The sequence below is a fragment of the Notolepis coatsorum genome, assembly GCF_963971535.1.
Source record: "Notolepis coatsorum genome assembly, chromosome: 6".
NCBI classification, from domain to species: Eukaryota; Metazoa; Chordata; class Actinopteri; order Aulopiformes; family Paralepididae; genus Notolepis; species Notolepis coatsorum.
The window spans coordinates 173,087,409-173,106,976 of record NC_140170.1 but is presented as its reverse complement, the minus strand read 5'-3'; the positions used below and the strand labels follow the sequence as shown (position 1 = coordinate 173,106,976).

At 43.5% G+C, this 19,568-nt stretch overlaps 2 protein-coding genes across 2 annotated transcripts in view; both read right to left on the bottom strand.

Moving 5' to 3' along the window:
- Positions 1–12,450, bottom strand: part of LOC311229759 (protocadherin-1-like) — a gene marked incomplete at both ends in the record, with an annotated part of 53,829 nt that extends 41,379 nt beyond the window's left edge. Inside the window, 2 exons of the mRNA XM_084315834.1 lie at positions 8,123–9,325; positions 12,259–12,450. Of these exons, the coding sequence (XP_084171960.1) occupies positions 8,123–9,325; positions 12,259–12,450 (1,395 nt within the window). The remainder of the gene's footprint in view (positions 1–8,122; positions 9,326–12,258) is intronic.
- Positions 12,451–12,875: 425 nt separating this feature from the next.
- LOC311229758 (protocadherin-1-like) lies at positions 12,876–17,862 on the bottom strand (the record flags this gene model as incomplete). Its single annotated transcript, XM_084315833.1, has 2 exons — positions 12,876–14,519; positions 17,062–17,862. 2 exons carry the CDS (start codon positions 17,860–17,862, stop codon positions 12,876–12,878), a joined length of 2,445 nt encoding a protein of 814 aa, XP_084171959.1.
- Between the last annotated feature and the right edge of the window lie 1,706 nt (positions 17,863–19,568).

Below are 19,568 nucleotides of genomic sequence, written 5' to 3'. Positions count from 1 at the left end.
CGTGGGCTTGGTCAGTTACATTAGGACCTACTAGGGCCTCTGTGGTCGGGGAAACCTGGTCGTTAAGGTCAGACATAATTTTACTTTCTACTTTTACTACGTTTACCGTTTGTCGAAGGCTAGGTAGTTGACTGACAGTGTAAGCCTCTAAGTACTGAGGTGTCTGTCGTCTGCGCCGCGGGCGTTCTAGGTTAGGAGGATCGTTTCGTGGAGTGTTCATCATAGGCCATTTCGATATTAATAACACTATATTAATATTACACTAGTTACCATCCGGCTCGAAGGACCAATTGTAGCTGAGGGGTACAATTCCCTGACTGTATTGTTAGATATGATATTTAATACCACTACCTCATGTACTTTAACTTCTGGCCACCCAGTACAAGATATAAGTATGATGAACACTTTCCCACCTGATGAAACGAACCAACACAAATGGACCAAATCGAATATTTAATACAGCAAAGGGTGTACACAATATTCACTTAATTACATTTATGATTTGAAATGTTAAGTATGCACTTTTATGGCAAATGAGTATTCGTAGGTAAATCAACATTGAATGTCCAATCTCTGGTTGCGCAGGGAGTAAGTATACAACCTGGAATATTTAGGAAACGATAGCGATAGTACTTAAATAATTATAGCTGGATACACTAAGGGGGGGGGGGATCCCGCTGGTTGTAAGACAGTAGGAGGGGGGGGGGGGTAAGAGAAGTCGCTGGCGGTATCCCATCTGGCCGACGGTGTCTTGGGAGAATCCAAAGTCTTAGACCCAGTGCCCACAGAACCTCGGGCCGTAGACGAACACAGCTGGACCCTCTGTGGAACGGTATCTGCCGGTCCACAACGGAGAGACGTGGTGCGACCTCACGTGTAGAGCGCCGCCTCACCTGTAGTCCTCTCCGGGGGGTAATTCCAACACTCGACAGTGTTGGCCTTTATCCATGGAATAATCAAAGCACATAAAGCATAATCCAAGAGCCGTGGAAGGCTCGCCGTCGTCGGGTAGAGTAATCCAATATACAGGTCCAGTCGCTCTTGACCCGGAGCTCCTCGGATGCAATCACCACTAGGGGTCTGACCAGCCTGGATAAGCGTCCAGATAACGTCAGGAACGATGGGGGTACTGATAACTGTAGAACTCGAACCGAACGATGCACCATACATAAATAGACTATTATTAGCTTAATAGAATACGTCCAACTCGACGGTATGGTGCCAAACTATGACCATTCAACTATTAATCTACACGATATCTCAATGCCTATTCTGGGCCAAGTAGGCCCTACTACACTGCACGTGCTTCGTGGGGAGGCTTTTGCGTCTGTCACTCTGTTGGAGGGTAAAGAACTGGACTAAAAGAAAGTTCTACTTTACGAGCGTCATATATATATGCGCTATGAACAAATAGTACCACACGTATTTCGCCCGGCATATTACTGCGCGGAACCGGGGGCTGCCTCGACATGTTAGGCGGCACGATTGAACTTGAACCTAGGGGTATGGCAACCTGGCGCCATGTTCTAGTCCAATGGTAGAATGAAACTATTATGGGCTGTTTAGTAGAAACGGGGATATTCAATGCATATTGTACAAGGAATATACAGGGGATATCAAACGATATACAAATACAATTAAATATATATATATAAATATACATATTCGGTTTAATCTGATCCTTCACAACAGTAGTGTTGTCACGATACTGGAATTTCGACTTCGATACGATACCTTGAAAAGTATCGATACTTCGATATTATTTCGATATAAAAAAAAATATATATATATATAATTTTTTATTTTTTTTTTAAACAAATTTAGCTTCAAATTTAGCTTCTCTCTGGTACTATAAGAGAAGATAAATATAACAATTTTAAAACCCGTTTATCTTTAGATCACACATTTAAAAATAACTGTTCATCTCACTTCAATCATTTTTATTGCAAATGCAGAACATGGTATTTTCTCAAGCAGACAGATGTAAACACTGTAATCTGTGTTGCATGTACCTGACAAACTGAACTGTTTATATTACAGTTAGTAACAGTTTCGTTTTTATTTAAAGATAACGAGAGAGAGAGAGAGAGAGAGAGAGAGAGAGAGAGAGAGAGAGAGAGAGAGAGATAGAGAGAGAGAGAGAAAGAGAGAGGGAGAGGGCGGTAGAGAGAGAGAGAGAGAGGGAGGTAGCGGTAGATAGAGAGAGAGAGAGAGAGGTAGCGATAGAGAGAGAGAGAGAGGCTATGCTCGGAGCATTTTAGTAACGTTACATTTTCAACAAGATTGCTGCTATTTAAACACTTGATGGAAAGGGGTAACGTTAACCTTATGTCGACTGTAGTATTGTATGACCTCGACATAACGTTTAAACGTTAACGTTACTCCGTTACCATGCAGTAATTATACAAGTAGCCAGCTAAGCTAACGGAGCTAGCAGTAGCTAACGTTAGCTGGTAGCTGTAACGTTACAACGAATCAGCTGTTGATATTATGCGCCATCAGTAGACAACGTATCATGTATTAAACTAGAGTTAATGGTTTAATGCTTCAGTCACAGTGACGTTGAAAGAGCAGCTGTCACAAACCTCTTTCATTTCTTTATGGAGATCGGCGCTGGCACTGCTCTAACACCGCTTGCAAATAGCATTGGGGCATTTGTAGCTTGTCCTTCGTTGTTTACTTGAAACCCGAAGTACCTCCAAACAGCACTTCTGCTGTTTTCTTTATCCACAAGCACAAGTTGTGGAGGCTCTGCATTTACCATCTTCAGCTAAAATGTTTGTTTACTAACTGAAGAAGACGGCTCTCTGTGACTCTGTGAGGGGGAGGGCTGGACTCGGAGGAGCCGGGGGGCAAGCGCGCTGAGCGCTCTGAACAGCGCGTCAACAACTTGCGGTAGAACACTCGCCAGCTGGTACCGATACTGCAGAAAGCATCGCTGGGGTCATCCTGGTCATTGTGGCCGTAGTGGTGATCAGATATTCACATTTAGTCATTTAGCTGACGCTTTTATCCAAAGCGACTTACAAGTTCTGTACGACAAGTCATCAGGAAGGGTACAACTCTATCAGCTGAGTAACAATGTTCATCAAAGTGTTGCGTGTTACAGTGTAGGTTAGTTTATTAGGCCAGGGCATAGTTAGGGTCCTACTAATCACCCCAAAGTACCAGAAAATACCAGAAAATACCAGAAACTACCCCAAAATACCCCAAAGTATACCCCAAAATACCAGAAAATACCAGAAAATACCCCAAAGTATACCCCAAAATACCAGAAACTACCCCAAAATACCAGGAAATACCAGAAAATACCAGAAACTACCCCAAAATACCCCAAAGTATACCCCAAAATACCAGAAACTACCCCAAAATACCAGAAAATACCAGAAACTACCCTAAAATACCCCAAAGAATACCCCAAAGTACCAGAAAATACCAGAAAATACCCCAAAATACCAGAAAATACCCCAAAGTATACCACAAAGTATACCCTAAAATACCAAAGTATCACGAAATACCCCAAAGAACCTCAAAGTTCCCCAAAGTATACCTCAATGTACCACAAAATACTGGCTCAGAGGTAGAGCAGGTCAACTAATGATATGGTCAATGGTTTGGTCAGTGGTTTGAATCCCAGCTCCTTCTGTTCACATGCCGAAGTGTCCTTCAAGACACTGAACCCCAAATTACTCCAATAAGCAGGCTAGCACCTTGCATGGCATCTGGCTGCCATTGCTCTGTGAGTGCATGTGTGAATTGGTGAAGGAGAGGCAATTATAAAGCTATTTGTGCAGGTAGGAAAGTGCTATATATGTGGAGTCCATTTCCCATTCCCAAAGTACCACATATTTTCAAAACAAATGTTTATTTTAATATATTATAATCTCCAAATGTAATAACATCTGTATTGAACACTGAACAAAGAGTATAATTTTTTTTTTTTCAATTTTATTTTAAATGTTCAACAATAACAAAACAACATCAACAACAATAATAACAGAACAGTATAACATTTTTGAACAAATTCCAGTAAGGACGGAAGAAAAGAGACAACTATAGGCTATACATGACAACATAACAGGACATTCTAACTGTGTCATTACATTACATTCAGGTCCACAAGATGGCTACTTAAAAAACTAGAATACACACTGAACTAGGAAGAACAGCTTTTTCAAGCTTCACACTTTGGTCATGGAATGGGCTACAAGACCATATCCACTTAGATACCTGGTCTCTCTCAACAAATTTAAATCTGTATTACATAACTTCCTACAAAAAGAATTTCGCTGCTTTCTGTAGTCGGGTCCCAACTGCAAAATTACTGTATTACCCTGTATTTTACTGTCATACACCTTTACTATTATGTAGACTATTCTGTTTTGTGTTTTTGTGTTTACATGTATTGTATATTGTATACATCACACAAGAACATAATAAAAGTACATATATACAATATACAATACATGTAAACACAAAAACATTGCTGTCTGATATATTGCAAATGTTATTGCTGTCATCTTGGCCAGGTCTCCCTTGCAAAAGAGATCTTGTATCTCAATGGGACTTCCTGGTTAAATACAAAATAAATTAAAAATTCTGTGTCATCTACAAAAAACACATATAAAAAAAATATAAAAAACGAAATCAAATCTCTTATGAGCATGCATGAAGTGAACATACTTATGTCTTCACTTTTCTTCTTTTTGAAGTTGTTCGCTCATTTTTTGCCATTCTTTTTTGGCCAGGCTTTTTGGCTAGCTGGGGTACCACTGGAATGCTCAACTGACCATCATTTGATTCTATTGTTTTAGCCTTAGGTACCATCTTAACTTTCAAGAACTTTAAATATAGCTCATTCTGCTCATCTTTAGTTATAGTGTCCCATATGACATTGGGGACCTCATATCTTTTAAATTCTGGCTTTAAAGTATAATTACTGTTGTGAAGGGCCAGATTAAACTGAGAATCTACCTTTATTGTTTTATATACTTTGTATATTATTTATATATACACGGAATATCCCTTTACCTGCGTTCAAACCAGAGTAATATTCGCTCTCCTTATTAGACAGCGCCCCTAGGCGCCACCTCGCAGGCCCCCAATGCCAGGTTCAAAGACAAGTTCAGGCATGTCAGAACATGCCCGGAGACAGCGTATTGATACCAGACAGACTGCGGTTTGGGACTAGATCGTCACTTAAGTATATATACAGCACAAGATGCGCGCAGCAGTACCTTACCCCACCTTACCCCACCTTACCCCGAGCACCTGCTTGTCCATCTAAACAAGCCAACGTAGTTCATCGTGGTGAAGTGAGCAACTCGTGCGTTGAGAATATGTGCGAATAGAATAGTAAAGTGTCAGAGTTTAATGTAGTAACGTCAAGTTCGACCTAATCTAATGTGAAGTAAATAGTCGTTCATTTATTGTATATCGTGCGGCCACAGTTCGTTCATGTGTAGCATTACCCAGCGGTTCGTCGTGTTTTTAGCTAGTGTACTTAGCCAGGGTGTGTGGCCTAAATACGTTGCCCACACCCGAGGAGTCCTAGTCGGAGAACCGTTGGACATGTGCACAGGAGAACCAACGTCGGTGATTGCAGAACCATTACTGGTTGGATTATATTGATTTGGAACGTGTTACCCGGAGAAGAGCATCGTTGATTTCCACTATCGTTTGGGATTCAACCTCGTGAGGATTACAACTCGGGCTGGCCTCGTGGACGGAGGCTGGCTAGCTGTCATCAGTGCTATCGAGCATTTGGATTACAACTATTGCTTTGCTGCTGATCGTGGGATTTACAAGGACCGACTCCTGTACCTGGAGTCTCTTTATTCTTCATTGAATCAGACGGAGTATCCGAACATTCCTCTACCCTCCAGGCCTTACACCCCCGGAGGGAACCCATTGTCTCCAGGCGGTATCAGCGTTGCCGTATATAGTTGCTATTGTACGACAGGTGGTGTCAACTTAGACCCATCGTAGGATTCCTGCTATTCTTAGTGACTCATGCTATTGACTGACTTTACGCATATTCTTCGCCATACAAGCGCGACCCTAATTCTCATTCTGTAACCTAATGTTGCATAATAATAAAATACCCTCAAATACTATTTCTTTGTCAATGCCGTGTTCTTGTGGGTGTTCACCATCTATATTTGATGTACTGTCTGGCCAGTAATTAAAGTACATAACTAGCAGTGGTTTAATCTATCACAATCTTTAATACAGTCAGGGTTTTGTAACCCCTCAGTTACAATTACCTTGGCCATGAAGGCATCTGCGCACATCTATATTTTGAAGTTGAGAAATTTGTTGGAGTTTTAATATCAGATCTGGTAACTTTTGTGGTTTCAAATTAGTAGCCAGCTTAATTACATGATTCATTGCTTCACAATTATTATTTGTCCAATTATCAGGAATCCATTTCTTTCTGTTCTTTGTCTCCATTATTTTCTTTTTCAATGTAGGTATTAACTTAGAGAAATATGTAGTGAACTCTGGGCAATTTGATTCTATATATGTTTCAAGTTCAAGTACATTTTCACAAAAGTCATACTCGTTTTTACAGTAGGTAAGAGAATTAGCATTATGGAACAGCTTATTCTCAAGTACTGCTCTCTTTTTTGCGTCCATTCCCACTTTATGTGTTAGATAATGTTTCACAAAATATGACTCGCTTCAGGAAACAAAGACTCTATGGCCTTTAAAATTGCCCGTTCCTGATCGGATCCAATAACTATGTCCTCACTGATATTTATTTCTGTTGCTAAATATGCCACCGACAACTTTGATTTCAAATGGGCAAAGAAATCATGGTAAGTCTCAAAGCTGCCGTCCCAGTGCAAATACAGTGGCCCAATGAATAATGGTGGCTCTCCAGTCTCTTTCTTAAAAAGTTTGGGGTTTTTGAACACAGTCACTGTTAAGAAGCAAGCCCCCAAATTAAATGTGCGATCCACTCCTAAAACAGATGTAGCATCCTGCCCACAACAAAATCTTCTAACATCTTCTAATTGTTCATCAAAGTAAAGGATGACACAAGGTGGTTTTCTCTTCCTAGACATTTTCTGGTATTTTGGGGTATACTTTGGGGTAGTTTCTGGTATTTTGGAGTAGTTTCTGGTATTTTGGGGTAGTTTCTGGTATTTTGGGGTATTCTGGGGTATTTTCTGGTATCTTGGGGTAGTTTCTGGTATTTTGGGGTATTTTCTGGTATTTTGGGGTAGTTTCTGGTATTTTGGGGTATACTTTGGGGTATTTTGGGGTATTCTGGGGTATTTTCTGGTATCTTGGGGTAGTTTCTGGTATTTTGGGGTATTTTCTGGTATCTTGGGGTAGTTTCTGGTATTTTCTGGTATTTTGGGGTAGTTTCTGGTATTTTGGGGTATACTTTGGGGTATTTTGGGGTATTTTCTGGTATTTTCTGGTATTTTGGGGTATACTTTGGGGTATTTTGGGGTAGTTTCTGGTATTTTCTGGTATTTTGGGGTAGTTTCTGGTATTTTCTGGTATTTTGGGGTATTTTGGGGTAGTTTCTGGTATTTTGGGGTATACTTTGGGGTATTTTGGGGTAGTTTCTGGTATTTTCTGGTATTTTGGGGTATACTTTGGGGTATTTTGGGGTAGTTTCTGGTATTTTGGGGTAGTTTCTGGTATTTTGGGGTATACTTTGGGGTATTTTCTGGTATTTTGGGGTAGTTTCTGGTATTTTGGGGTATACTTTGGGGTATTTTGGGGTATTTTCTGGTATTTTGGGGTAGTTTCTGGTATTTTGGGGTATACTTTGGGGTATTTTGGGGTATTTTGGGGTATTTTGGGGTAGTTTCTGGTATTTTCTGGTATTTTCTGGTATTTTGGGGTATTTTGGGGTAGTTTCTGGTATTTTGGGGTATACTTTGGGGTATTTTGGGGTATTTTCTGGTATTTTCTGGTATTTTCTGGTATTTTGGGGTATTTAGGGGTAGTTTCTGGTATTTTGGGGTATACTTTGGGGTATTTTGGGGTAGTTTCTGGTATTTTCTGGTATTTTCTGGTACTTTGGGGTGATTAGTAGGACCCCATAGTTAGGGTCGCCGGCAATGTCTGTTGTCAGGGGAGTGTAAAGGCTGTGTCCTACTAGGGACTCTATGAGGTTGACGTTGCCAATGGTATCATTGACAAAAATATGGACCACAGCCTTGAGGCGGAAGGTGTAGGTGCTCTCCTTTTCCCGGTCAAAGGAGATACTGGACAGGATGGTGCCAGTGCCATTCTGGATGACAAACTTGCCATTGTCCGGCTCGACATAGAGCCTTACCCTGGCATTCTCACCTTTATCGGCATCAGTGACTGTAACAACGCCAACAGGGTTGAGCGGAGCCATGTTCTCTGAGACAGAGAAGCTGTAGCCACTCAACATAAACTTGGGGTCATTGTCGTTACGGTCAAGAACATTGATCACCACTGTGGCAGTGCCTGTCTTGCTGGGAACACCCTTGTCTGCAGCTGCCACATGGAACTCATAGCGCTCTGTGTCTTCCCGATCCAGCAGGTTCTTCACGCGCACTTCACCAGTGTTGGGGTCGATTTCAAAAAGCTCGGTAGCTGAGGCTTCAATAATGCTATAGGTCAGCTCAGCATTGGTGCCGCTGTCCGCATCCATCGCCACCACGTAACGAACCTTGTCACCTGGTTGGTTACCCTCAGCAAAGTCCACCTCCAGCATTGTCGGGGAAAAGATGGGAATGTTGTCATTCATGTCTGTCACCTGGACTTTGAGGGAATTTGTGCTGGACAGGGCTGGGTTACCAGAGTCCACGGCAACAATCTCGATCCTGTAATCCTTGACGCGCTCATAGTCCAGCAAAGTGGTGGTCTGCAGGAAATACTTCCTCTTGCGGTGGTCATTGGCCGATCGCAGCTGGAATGGTACGTTGCCAGCCACCACACAGGTGACTACAGCGTTCTCGCCCTCATCGCGGTCCGACACCTCAACCATAGCCACAGGAGTCCCGATGGGCATGTCCTCTGAAATGTTGGCCACGCCGTCCTGGTGTATGACGAGGCCAAATCCACGAATCTCGATGGCTGGTGCATTGTCATTCTGGTCCCTGATTTTGATGGTCACCGTGACCTTTGAGCTCTTGGGACCACAGCCGTTGGCCACCACAGAGAATATGAGGAATTTCAAGTTCTCCTTCTCACGGTCCACCAGGCCCTTGACGTAGATTATGCCTGTCGAGTTATCGATGCGGAGGAGTCTCTGAACAGTCTCAGATGGCGCGTGAAGGCTGTAGTCAAACTCACAGTTGGTGCCTGTGTCATTGTCATTGGCTCTAACCTGCAGGACAGACAAGTAGAGACGTTTTGAATTAGCAGGACAAATAAAACAAGGTCCAAGCTTGTTTGCTGTATACACACATTTTCTTAATTGCGTGTAGTAACACCATTACTAGGGCTGTACCGAATGTGTCTATTCATTCTGTTTAAACCAATGGGGTTTTTCTTCACAGTTGCAGATAATGATTAGGCTACACTAATATTATAGTATTATACTATTATAGTATATGACTAGTCATACATTTTATTATAAAACATTTATCATAAATAATGTAGCATCCGCTTGGCACTCGGCGCTTTCGTACCAACCATGCCCTTATTGGATTATTTATGTTGACAAAATTGATGAGTTATATTCATTAAAGAAAGTTGATTTAATAAAAAAAAAATACTAATTTAATCAGATTAATCCCTTTATTCAAATTGAGGATTTTTTTTGTGAGGATATAAAAAAGAAAAAAAATATTTGGATTACGTCATAAAATATGACGACAGACATTCAAAGCTTCGTTCGAATACTTCAATAGAAGCTTCGAATGTTAAAAAATGACATTCGGTACAGCCCTACCCATTACTATGTAATAATATGTCATTCATGTTATATATGATACATATAATTACTACAAAGCTTTGCTTTATTGATATTTTTTTTTCTTTTTTAGTTCATGCTCTGCATATTACATAATGGCTTATGAAAACTAAGTGCAAGACCCCCATGTCCATATAAACATCCTGTGATTGTCAAATGCGTCATTGGCATCTAATGGGCAGATGAGTGATTGTGTTAATGTTCCTCTCATTATCAAAATGCCCTTAGAAGAGGATGGAGTGACAGACACTGGTGACAATCAATTTGCTTGGCCCTCCTTAGGAAGTGTGCCAAGATTCATCTTCATATACTGAAGACACAAATGCATTGATTAAATAATGAATTACACACTATCAACCATGTCTTCTCAGAATACCAATCAATCAATCAATCAACTAATCAATATGATACAATCATATGTCCAGGGCCTGAATTCATCAAGCATCTTAATGTAAGAGTTATGATCATAAGTCTTGTGTATATAGTACATTGGATGTGATGTAGACCAGTACTGCTACTTTCAGAAGTGTGGCGACTATGAGCTCAGGTCAGCAGGTGTTAAAGTGGGGTCATAGAAATTACTAGGTCATGTAAGTGCAGCACTTAGACTACATGTTAACTTGCGATTCTCCGAGATGTTGAGTACAACCTTGGTCCAATTGCAATAATGTGTGTCACATGTGCCATCAGACGTGCCAAGTACTCACCTTGGCAATGTGATTTTATGGCATCACTTGTCCTCATACACACCTTGGGGGATATATCACATGGCACTATATCACTTCCTCAAATAGGGGCCAGCTAACCCTCCACCGCACCATGTGTGACTGAATCTGACTCCGTCAGGAGATTATCCATGGAGCTTATTGGTATTATTGCTCTATATGTGACTCATTCTATTACATCTGTCACTGGAAACCCAGAGAAATCATTTCACGTAGGGTGCATTTGAAGAGTGGCTCTTTTGAGGCAGCATAAATGCTTGATTGACACTCCTGACCTGCTTAAGACTTCAATTAGACCACTTTTACTCCCACTGTTCGTTTGCTGCTGCATCCCATGGAAGATTATGAAGGAGGGGGGGGGGGGGGCATACTCAACACACCCATTGAAAATAACTAGATTGTGCCGACTAATAGTTGACTAGGAGATTAACAGTATTTATACCAATTTTATGCCTGGACATTTGCCTCAAATTGACCCTGGAAAATAGCCAACTCAATGGCTGTGCCTAATCATAGTGGCGGCTGTGCTCACATGCTGCAACTCAATATGCAATTCTAGGAACTTGTCAATAATTAACTTGTGTTCTGTAACATCTGGTGTTTAAAGAAGGGAAATCAATTGGCAGTGGCGATTATGATTTGACTTCACTTGTTTCTTTAACCATAACCCCATTGTTCTGGATCATTGCCCAGGCCCCAGGGGGAAGACAAGGCCCCTAATGAAACAAGGTTGCTTGTCATGCTATGAGGGAGGCTTGAGTGCTCTTGAACTATCATGCTAGTTTACCAGCTCCCTCACATGCTGCAGTCTAAACGCCTTCTAATTAGTGGTATAGAAACATAATACTGTGTGTAATTCAATGGTTTAAAATGTTTCTGTTTTAAATACCTTGATCACAAAGTGGTAAAACAAAGGACAATATTACCTCTCTCTGCATTATGATAGCATTTGTGTGTGTCTCTGTGTGTGTGTTTTGTCTGTGTGTGTGCGTGTGTGTGTGTGTTTGTGTGTACGTGTGTGTGTGTGTGTACGTGTGTGTTTGTCTGTGTACGTGTGTGTGTTTGTCTGTGTGTGTGTGTGTTTGTTTGTCTGTGTATGTGTGTGTGTTTGTACGTGTGTGTGTCTGGGTGTGTGTTTGTCTGTGTGCGTGTTTGTCTGTGTATGTGTGTGTGTTTGTCTGTGTACGTGTTTGTCTGGGTGTGTGTGTGTGTGTGTGTGTGTGTGTGTGTGTGTGTGTGTGTGTGTGTGTGTGTTTGTGTGTACGTGTGTGTTTGTGTGTACGTGTGTGTGCGTGTGTGTGTGTGTTTGTGTGTACGTGTGTGTGTGTGTGTACGTGTGTGTTTGTCTGTGTACGTGTGTGTGTTTGTCTGTGTGTGTGTGTGTTTGTTTGTCTGTGTATGTGTGTGTGTTTGTACGTGTGTGTGTCTGGGTGTGTGTTTGTCTGTGTGCGTGTTTGTCTGTGTATGTGTGTGTGTTTGTCTGTGTACGTGTTTGTCTGGTGTGTGTGTGTGTGTGTGTGTGTGTGTGTGTGTGTGTGTGTGTGTGTGTGTGTGTGTGTGTGTGTGTGTGTGTGTGTGTGTGTGTGTGTGTGTGTGTGTGTGTGTACACGTGCATCTCACCTGCAGGACAGAGTGCCCGGTCGGGCTGTTCTCCGACAGCTCAGCCTCATAGTGGCTCCTCTCGAACTTGTCGTTCTGGTCCGTGACGGTGACTCTGAGCACAGCGCTGCTGGCCAGCAGTGGGTTCCCCCCGTCCTCCACGCCGATGTACAGGTCATAAGAGTCCTTCCGCTCGCGGTCCAGGGTGCCCATGACTCTGGGGTATACTTTGGGGTATTTTGGGGTATTTTCTGGTATTTTGGGGTATACTTTGGGGTATTTTGGGGTAGTTTCTGGTATTTTCTGGTATTTTCTGGTATTTTGGGGTAGTTTCTGGTATTTTGGGGTAGTTTCTGGTATTTTGGGGTATACTTTGGGGTATTTTGGGGTAGTTTCTGGTATTTTCTGGTATTTTCTGGTATTTTGGGGTAGTTTCTGGTATTTTGGGGTATACTTTGGGGTATTTTGGGGTAGTTTCTGGTATTTTCTGGTATTTTGGGGTATACTTTGGGGTATTTTGGGGTATTTTCTGGTATTTTCTGGTATTTTGGGGTATTTTGGGGTAGTTTCTGGTATTTTGGGGTATACTTTGGGGTATTTTGGGGTAGTTTCTGGTATTTTCTGGTACTTTGGGGTGATTAGTAGGACGGTGGGACCCCATAGTTAGGGTCGCCGGCAATGTCTGTTGTCAGGGGAGTGTAAAGGCTGTGTCCTACTAGGGACTCTATGAGGTTGACGTTGCCAATGGTATCATTGACAAAAATATGGACCAGGGCGGTGGTGTGGCGAGGGGGTTTGCCCTTGTCAGTGACCTTCACAACCAGGCGGTGCAGGCCATTGTGTTTGCGGGTGAACTCATGAGCCAGTGTGATCTCCCCACTGGTAGGCGAGATGTGGAACAGTCCATGTGGGTTGCCGCCAGTGATGCTGTACACAAGCTCAGCGTTGGGCCCTGCATCTATGTCTTCTGCCTCCACTACTTCCACACGGGTTTCTGGAGCAGTAACAGGTGGTAGGAATTTGTAGGTGGAATTGGACGGCTTGGTTACGTAGGGGGCATTGTCGTTCTCATCTAAGACGTTGATGGTCACCCCTACGTAGGAAGACCTGGGTGGGTCCCCGGCATCCACAGCCTTGAGGCGGAAGGTGTAGGTGCTCTCCTTTTCCCGGTCAAAGGAGATACTGGACAGGATGGTGCCAGTGCCATTCTGGATGACAAACTTGCCATTGTCCGGCTCGACATAGAGCCTTACCCTGGCATTCTCACCTTTATCGGCATCAGTGACTGTAACAACGCCAACAGGGTTGAGCGGAGCCATGTTCTCTGAGACAGAGAAGCTGTAGCCACTCAACATAAACTTGGGGTCATTGTCGTTACGGTCAAGAACATTGATCACCACTGTGGCAGTGCCCGTCTTGCTGGGAACACCCTTGTCTGCAGCTGCCACATGGAACTCATAGCGCTCTGTGTCTTCCCGATCCAGCAGGTTCTTCACGCGCACTTCACCAGTGTTGGGGTCGATTTCAAAAAGCTTGGTAGCTGAGGCTTCAATAATGCTATAGGTCAGCTCAGCATTGGTGCCGCTGTCCGCATCCATCGCCACCACGTAACGAACCTTGTCACCTGGTTGGTTACCCTCAGCAAAGTCCACCTCCAGCATTGTCGGGGAAAAGATGGGAATGTTGTCATTCATGTCTGTCACCTGGACTTTGAGGGAATTTGTGCTGGACAGGGCTGGGTTACCAGAGTCCACGGCAACAATCTCGATCTTGTAATCCTTGACGCGCTCATAGTCCAGCAAAGTGGTGGTCTGCAGCAAATACTCCCTCTGGTGGTGGACATTGGTCGACGCGCTAACGGGTCGCAGCTGGAATGGTACGTTGCCAGCCACCACACAGGTGACTACAGCGTTCTCGCCCTCATCGCGGTCCGACACCTCAACCATAGCCACAGGAGTCCCGATGGGCATGTCCTCTGAAATGTTGGCCACGCCGTCCTGGTGTATGACGAGGACATATCCACGAATCTTGATGGCTGGTGCATTGTCATTCTGGTCCCTGATTTTGATGTTCACCGTGACCTTTGAGCTCTTGGGACCACAGCCTTTGGCCACCACAGAGAATATGAGGAATTTCTCCTTCTCACGGTCCACCAGGCCCTTGACGTAGATTATGCCTGTCGAGTTATCGATGCGGAGGAGTCTCTGAACAGTCTCAGATGGCGCGTGAAGGCTGTAGTCAAACTCACAGTTGGTGCCTGTGTCATTGTCATTGGCTCTAACCTGCAGGACAGACAAGTGGATACGTTTTGAATTAGCAGGACAAATAAAACAAGGTCCAAGCTTGTTTGCTGTATACACACATTTTCTTAATTGCGTGTAGTAACACCATTACTAGGGCTGTACCGAATGTGTCTATTCATTCTGTTTAAACCAATGGGGTTTTTCTTCACAGTTGCAGATAATGATTAGGCTACACTAATATTATAGTATTATACTATTATAGTATATGACTAGTCATACATTTTTTTATAAAACATTTATCATAAATAATGTAGCATCCGCTTGGCACTCGGCGCTTTCGTACCAACCATGCCCTTATTGGATAATTTATAAAATTGATGAGTTATATTCATTAAAGTTGATTTAATAAAAAAAAAAACTAATTTAATCAGATTAACCCCTTTATTCAAATTGAGGATTTTCTTTGAAGATATAAAAAAGAAAAAAAATATTTGGATTACGTCATAAAATATGACGACAGACATTCGAAGCTTCGTTCGAATACTTCAATAGAAGCTTCGAATGTTAAAAAATGACATTCGGTACAGCCCTACCCATTACTATGTAATAATATGTCATTCATGTTATATATGATACATATAATTACTACAAAGCTTTGCTTTATTGATATTTCTTTTTCTTTTTTAGTTCATGCTCTGCATATTACATAATGGCTTATGAAAACTAAGTGCACACCCCCATGTCCATATAAACATCCTGTGATTGTCAAATGCGTCATTGGCATCTAATGGGCAGATGAGTGATTGTGTTAATGTTCCTCTCATTATCAAAATGCCCTTAGAAGAGGATGGAGGAGTGACAGACACTGGTGACAATCAATTTGCTTGGCCCTCCTTAGGAAGTGTGCCAAGATTCATCTTCATATACTGAGGACACAAATGCATTGATTAAATAATGAATTACACACTATCAACCATGTCTTCTCAGAATACCAATCAATCAATCAATCAACTAATCAATATGATACAATCATATGTCCAGGGCCTGAATTCATCAAGCATCTTAATGTAAGAGTTATGATCATAAGTCTTGTGTATATAGTACATTGGATGTGATGTAGACCAGTACTGCTACTTTCAGAAGTGTGGCGACTATGAGCTCAGGTCAGCAGGTGTTAAAGTGGGGTCATAGAAATTACTAGGTCATGTAAGTGCAGCACTTAGACTACATGTTAACTTGCGATTCTCCCGAGATGTTGAGTACAACCTTGGTCCAATTGCAATAATGTGTGTCACATGTGCCATCAGACGTGCCAAGTACTCACCTTGGCAATGTGATTTTATGGCATCACTTGTCCTCATACACACCTTGGGGGATATATCACATGGCACTATATCACTTCCTCAAATAGGGGCCAGCTAACCCTCCACCGCACCATGTGTGACTGAATCTGACTCCGTCAGGAGATTATCCATGGAGCTTATTGGTATTATTGCTCTATATGTGACTCATTCTATTACATCTGTCACTGGAAACCCAGAGAAATCATTTCACGTAGGGTGCATTTGAAGAGTGGCTCTTTTGAGGCAGCATAAATGCTTGATTGACACTCCTGACCTGCTTAAGACTTCAATTAGACCACTTTTACTCCCACTGTTCGTTTGCTGCTGCATCCCATGGAAGATTATGAAGGAGGGGGGGGGGGGGGGGGGCATACTCAACACACCCATTGAAAATAACTAGATTGTGCCGACTAATAGTTGACTAGGAGATTAACAGTATTTATACCAATTTTATGCCTGGACATTTGCCTCAAATTGACCCTGGAAAATAGCCAACTCAATGGCTGTGCCTAATCATAGTGGCGGCTGTGCTCACATGCTGCAACTCAATATGCAATTCTAGGAACTTGTCAATAATTAATGTGTGTTCTGTAACATCTGGTGTTTAAAGAAGGGAAATCAATTGGCAGTGGCGATTATGATTTGACTTCACTTGTTTCTTTAACCATAACCCCATTGTTCTGGATCATTGCCCAGGCCCCAGGGGGAAGACGAGGCCCCTAATGAAACAAGGTTGCTTGTCATGCTATGAGGGAGGCTTGAGTGCTCTTGAACTATCATGCTAGTTTACCAGCTCCCTCACATGCTGCAGTCTAAACGCCTTCTAATTAGTGGTATAGAAACATAATACTGTGTGTAATTCAATGGTTTAAAATGTTTCTGTTTTAAATACCTTGATCACAAAGTGGTAAAACAAAGGACAATATTACCTCTCTCTGCATTATGATAGCATTTGTGTGTGTCTCTGTGTGTGTGTTTTGTCTGTGTGTGTGTGTGTGTGTGTGTGTACGTGTGTGTGTGTGTGTACGTGTGTGTTTGTCTGTGTACGTGTGTGTTTGTCTGTGTGTGTGTGTGTTTGTTTGTCTGTGTATGTGTGTGTGTTTGTACGTGTGTGTGTCTGGGTGTGTGTTTGTCTGTGTGCGTGTTTGTCTGTGTGTGTGTGTGTGTGTGTGTGTGTGTGTGTGTGTGTGTGTGTGTGTGTGTGTGTGTGTGTGTGTGTGTGTACACGTGCATCTCACCTGCAGGACAGAGTGCCCGGTCGGGCTGTTCTCCGACAGCTCAGCCTCATAGTGGCTCCTCTCGAACTTGTCGTTCTGGTCCGTGACGGTGACTCTGAGCACAGCGCTGCTGGCCAGCATTGGGTTGCCCCCGTCCTCCACGCCGATGTACAGGTCATAAGAGTCCTTCCGCTCGCGGTCCAGGGTGCCCATGACTCTGAGCTGCGGCAGCTTCCGGCCCATATCCTCGTCCACCTGCAGGCTGAAGAGCTGGTCCGTGTCCGCGTCGGTGAACAGCAAGTAGTTGGCCACCGCGTTGAGGCCTGAGTCCTTGTCGTGGGCCATGGGGATGGAGAAGAGAGCGCCGATGCGTGTGTTCTCTGGGATCGACAGGGTGAGGGTGTCCGAGGAGAACTGCGGCGTGTTGTCATTGACATCCAATACCTCGATGCGGCCCTCAATCTCTCTCTTGATCCCCTTCATGTCCGTGATGGACACCTTGAACTCCAGGAAACACTCGCCCTCGAACACATTGGGGCACAGTGTCTCGCTCTCGCGGTCGATGGGTAGCTTGGTGGTGTAGATGTCTCCGGTCTTGCCGTCCACCCGCAGGTAACGGTCCACCCGCAGGTAACGGGAGCCCACCACCAGTTTGTACAGGTGGCCGGAATCGGTCAGGTTCTCATCCGCCGCCAGGCTGCCGATGAGGGTGTTGTACGGCTGCTGCTCGTTCAGCCGGTACAGGATGTGATTCGGCGAGGCGCCACAGAACACCAGCAGGACAGCTGACAGTACCAGCCTCATCTCCCACCTCAGATTCATATCTCCACCCGACTGGCACAGCCTCCGTCTGGGAGAAAGGAAACTAGAGAGAAACAAACAACAACAACACGATTAGTCAGGGCCCCCCTATACATCATCCACAAAAAGGTTGAGGCATTGCCAAGAAATCTTTTAAAGAAAGTTGACGTGGAATTTGGAGTGGATATCTATTCAGCGAGGTCTTAAAAAAGATAATAAAAAAAATTATATATTTGTATTTCATTTAGGGCGGCTACGTGGCGTAGTGGGCAAGGCGCTCGCCACGGATGACGGAGACGCTGGGCTTGCCTGTTCGAGCCCAGCGCTCCACATTGCTTTCAGTTTAGCTGGTCGTTCATACTAATACACATTGGCCGTATTAGGGGGTGGGAAACTGATGGGTGGGGATCGGGCGTTGTGGACAGCGACTCCTACAGGTCGGTTTGTGCGCCTGCGCAGTAGAATCAGGAAGTGTCGGGGGCAGCGTGAGCCTCCCACGCGTTACTCCTCGCTACTGAGAGATCGAGCTGCGCAGGTGAAAAGATGCGACTGCTGTTACCTCAAGTACTGGAGGGGACTTGTGCTATGTATGACTTAGTCCACATTGCAGCCGGCTTGTGGGAGGCAAGAAACAGCGTTCGTGACAGGGGAGGGTTGAATTGGATGATACGAAATTGGGATGGGAGAAAAATATAGAAAATGGGAGAAAAGGTGAATAAAAAAAAATATTTGTATTTCATTTTTGGATGAAAGGCACAGGTACAGGCATACAATGCACATAAAACATAATTTAAATTCTTTGCCAACTACAAGCATTGGCTTGCCCCTTGCGTCATAAAAAAAAGTCTATCTGTCTGAACAGGACTGAAAAGACCTGTTTCGAGATGCACAATGAGATATTCTGAGAGAATTGTTGAATACATAAACAAATGTTCTAGAATGTTCTATTATGACATCATAATCAGTAGGGATATCCTTTCATTGGTCTATGTTGACCACGCCCCCATGGTTCGGCTCCTCCCCCTTCAGGGGAGTGCCATTGATCATTAGGCCACGCCCCTTTTTGTATCTTTTGAAACGCTTGTCGTAGAGACTTGCGGGTTGTGCCTAGGCTGGTAAAGATATGCCTCCTAAAGTGTGAAAACAGAAGTACAGGAAGTACCGGCTACAGGCTTTCCGGTTTCAACAAAACAATTATAGAAACGTGTGAAGTGCACAATATTTCCTCGTTTAAGCCACTGCAACGGCTTTGCCTGAAGAATTGACTACATGACCGGGACGTTCTAGCTTGTTTGCCGACAGGATTCGGGAAAAGTTTGGTCCGTTCGGAGGCAGCTTCCAGGGGAAGTACATACACTGGAAATTCACACTTTCGGCCGTAGTGCTTTACCAGTCTTTATCTCACGGAGGAGATAAAACTGGGAACGAGGTTAGGGTTGTGCCATTGTACTCAATAGGGATATCCTCTTTCATTGGTCTATGTTGACCAACGCCCCCATGGTAATTGGCTCCTCCCCCTTTGTGTATCTTTTGAACCGTTTGACGTAGAGACTTGCGGGTTGTGCCATTGTACTCAGGGATATCTGACTATGGCGCGACCCCGGTCAGTCGCCTTTGGTTTAGCTCCGCGACGATTGTGCACATTTTTAGCTATTATGTTTGTTTTTTCGACTTTTTTTATTAAATCATCACTGGCGGGTATGTCATACGCCCGCCAGACACTTATG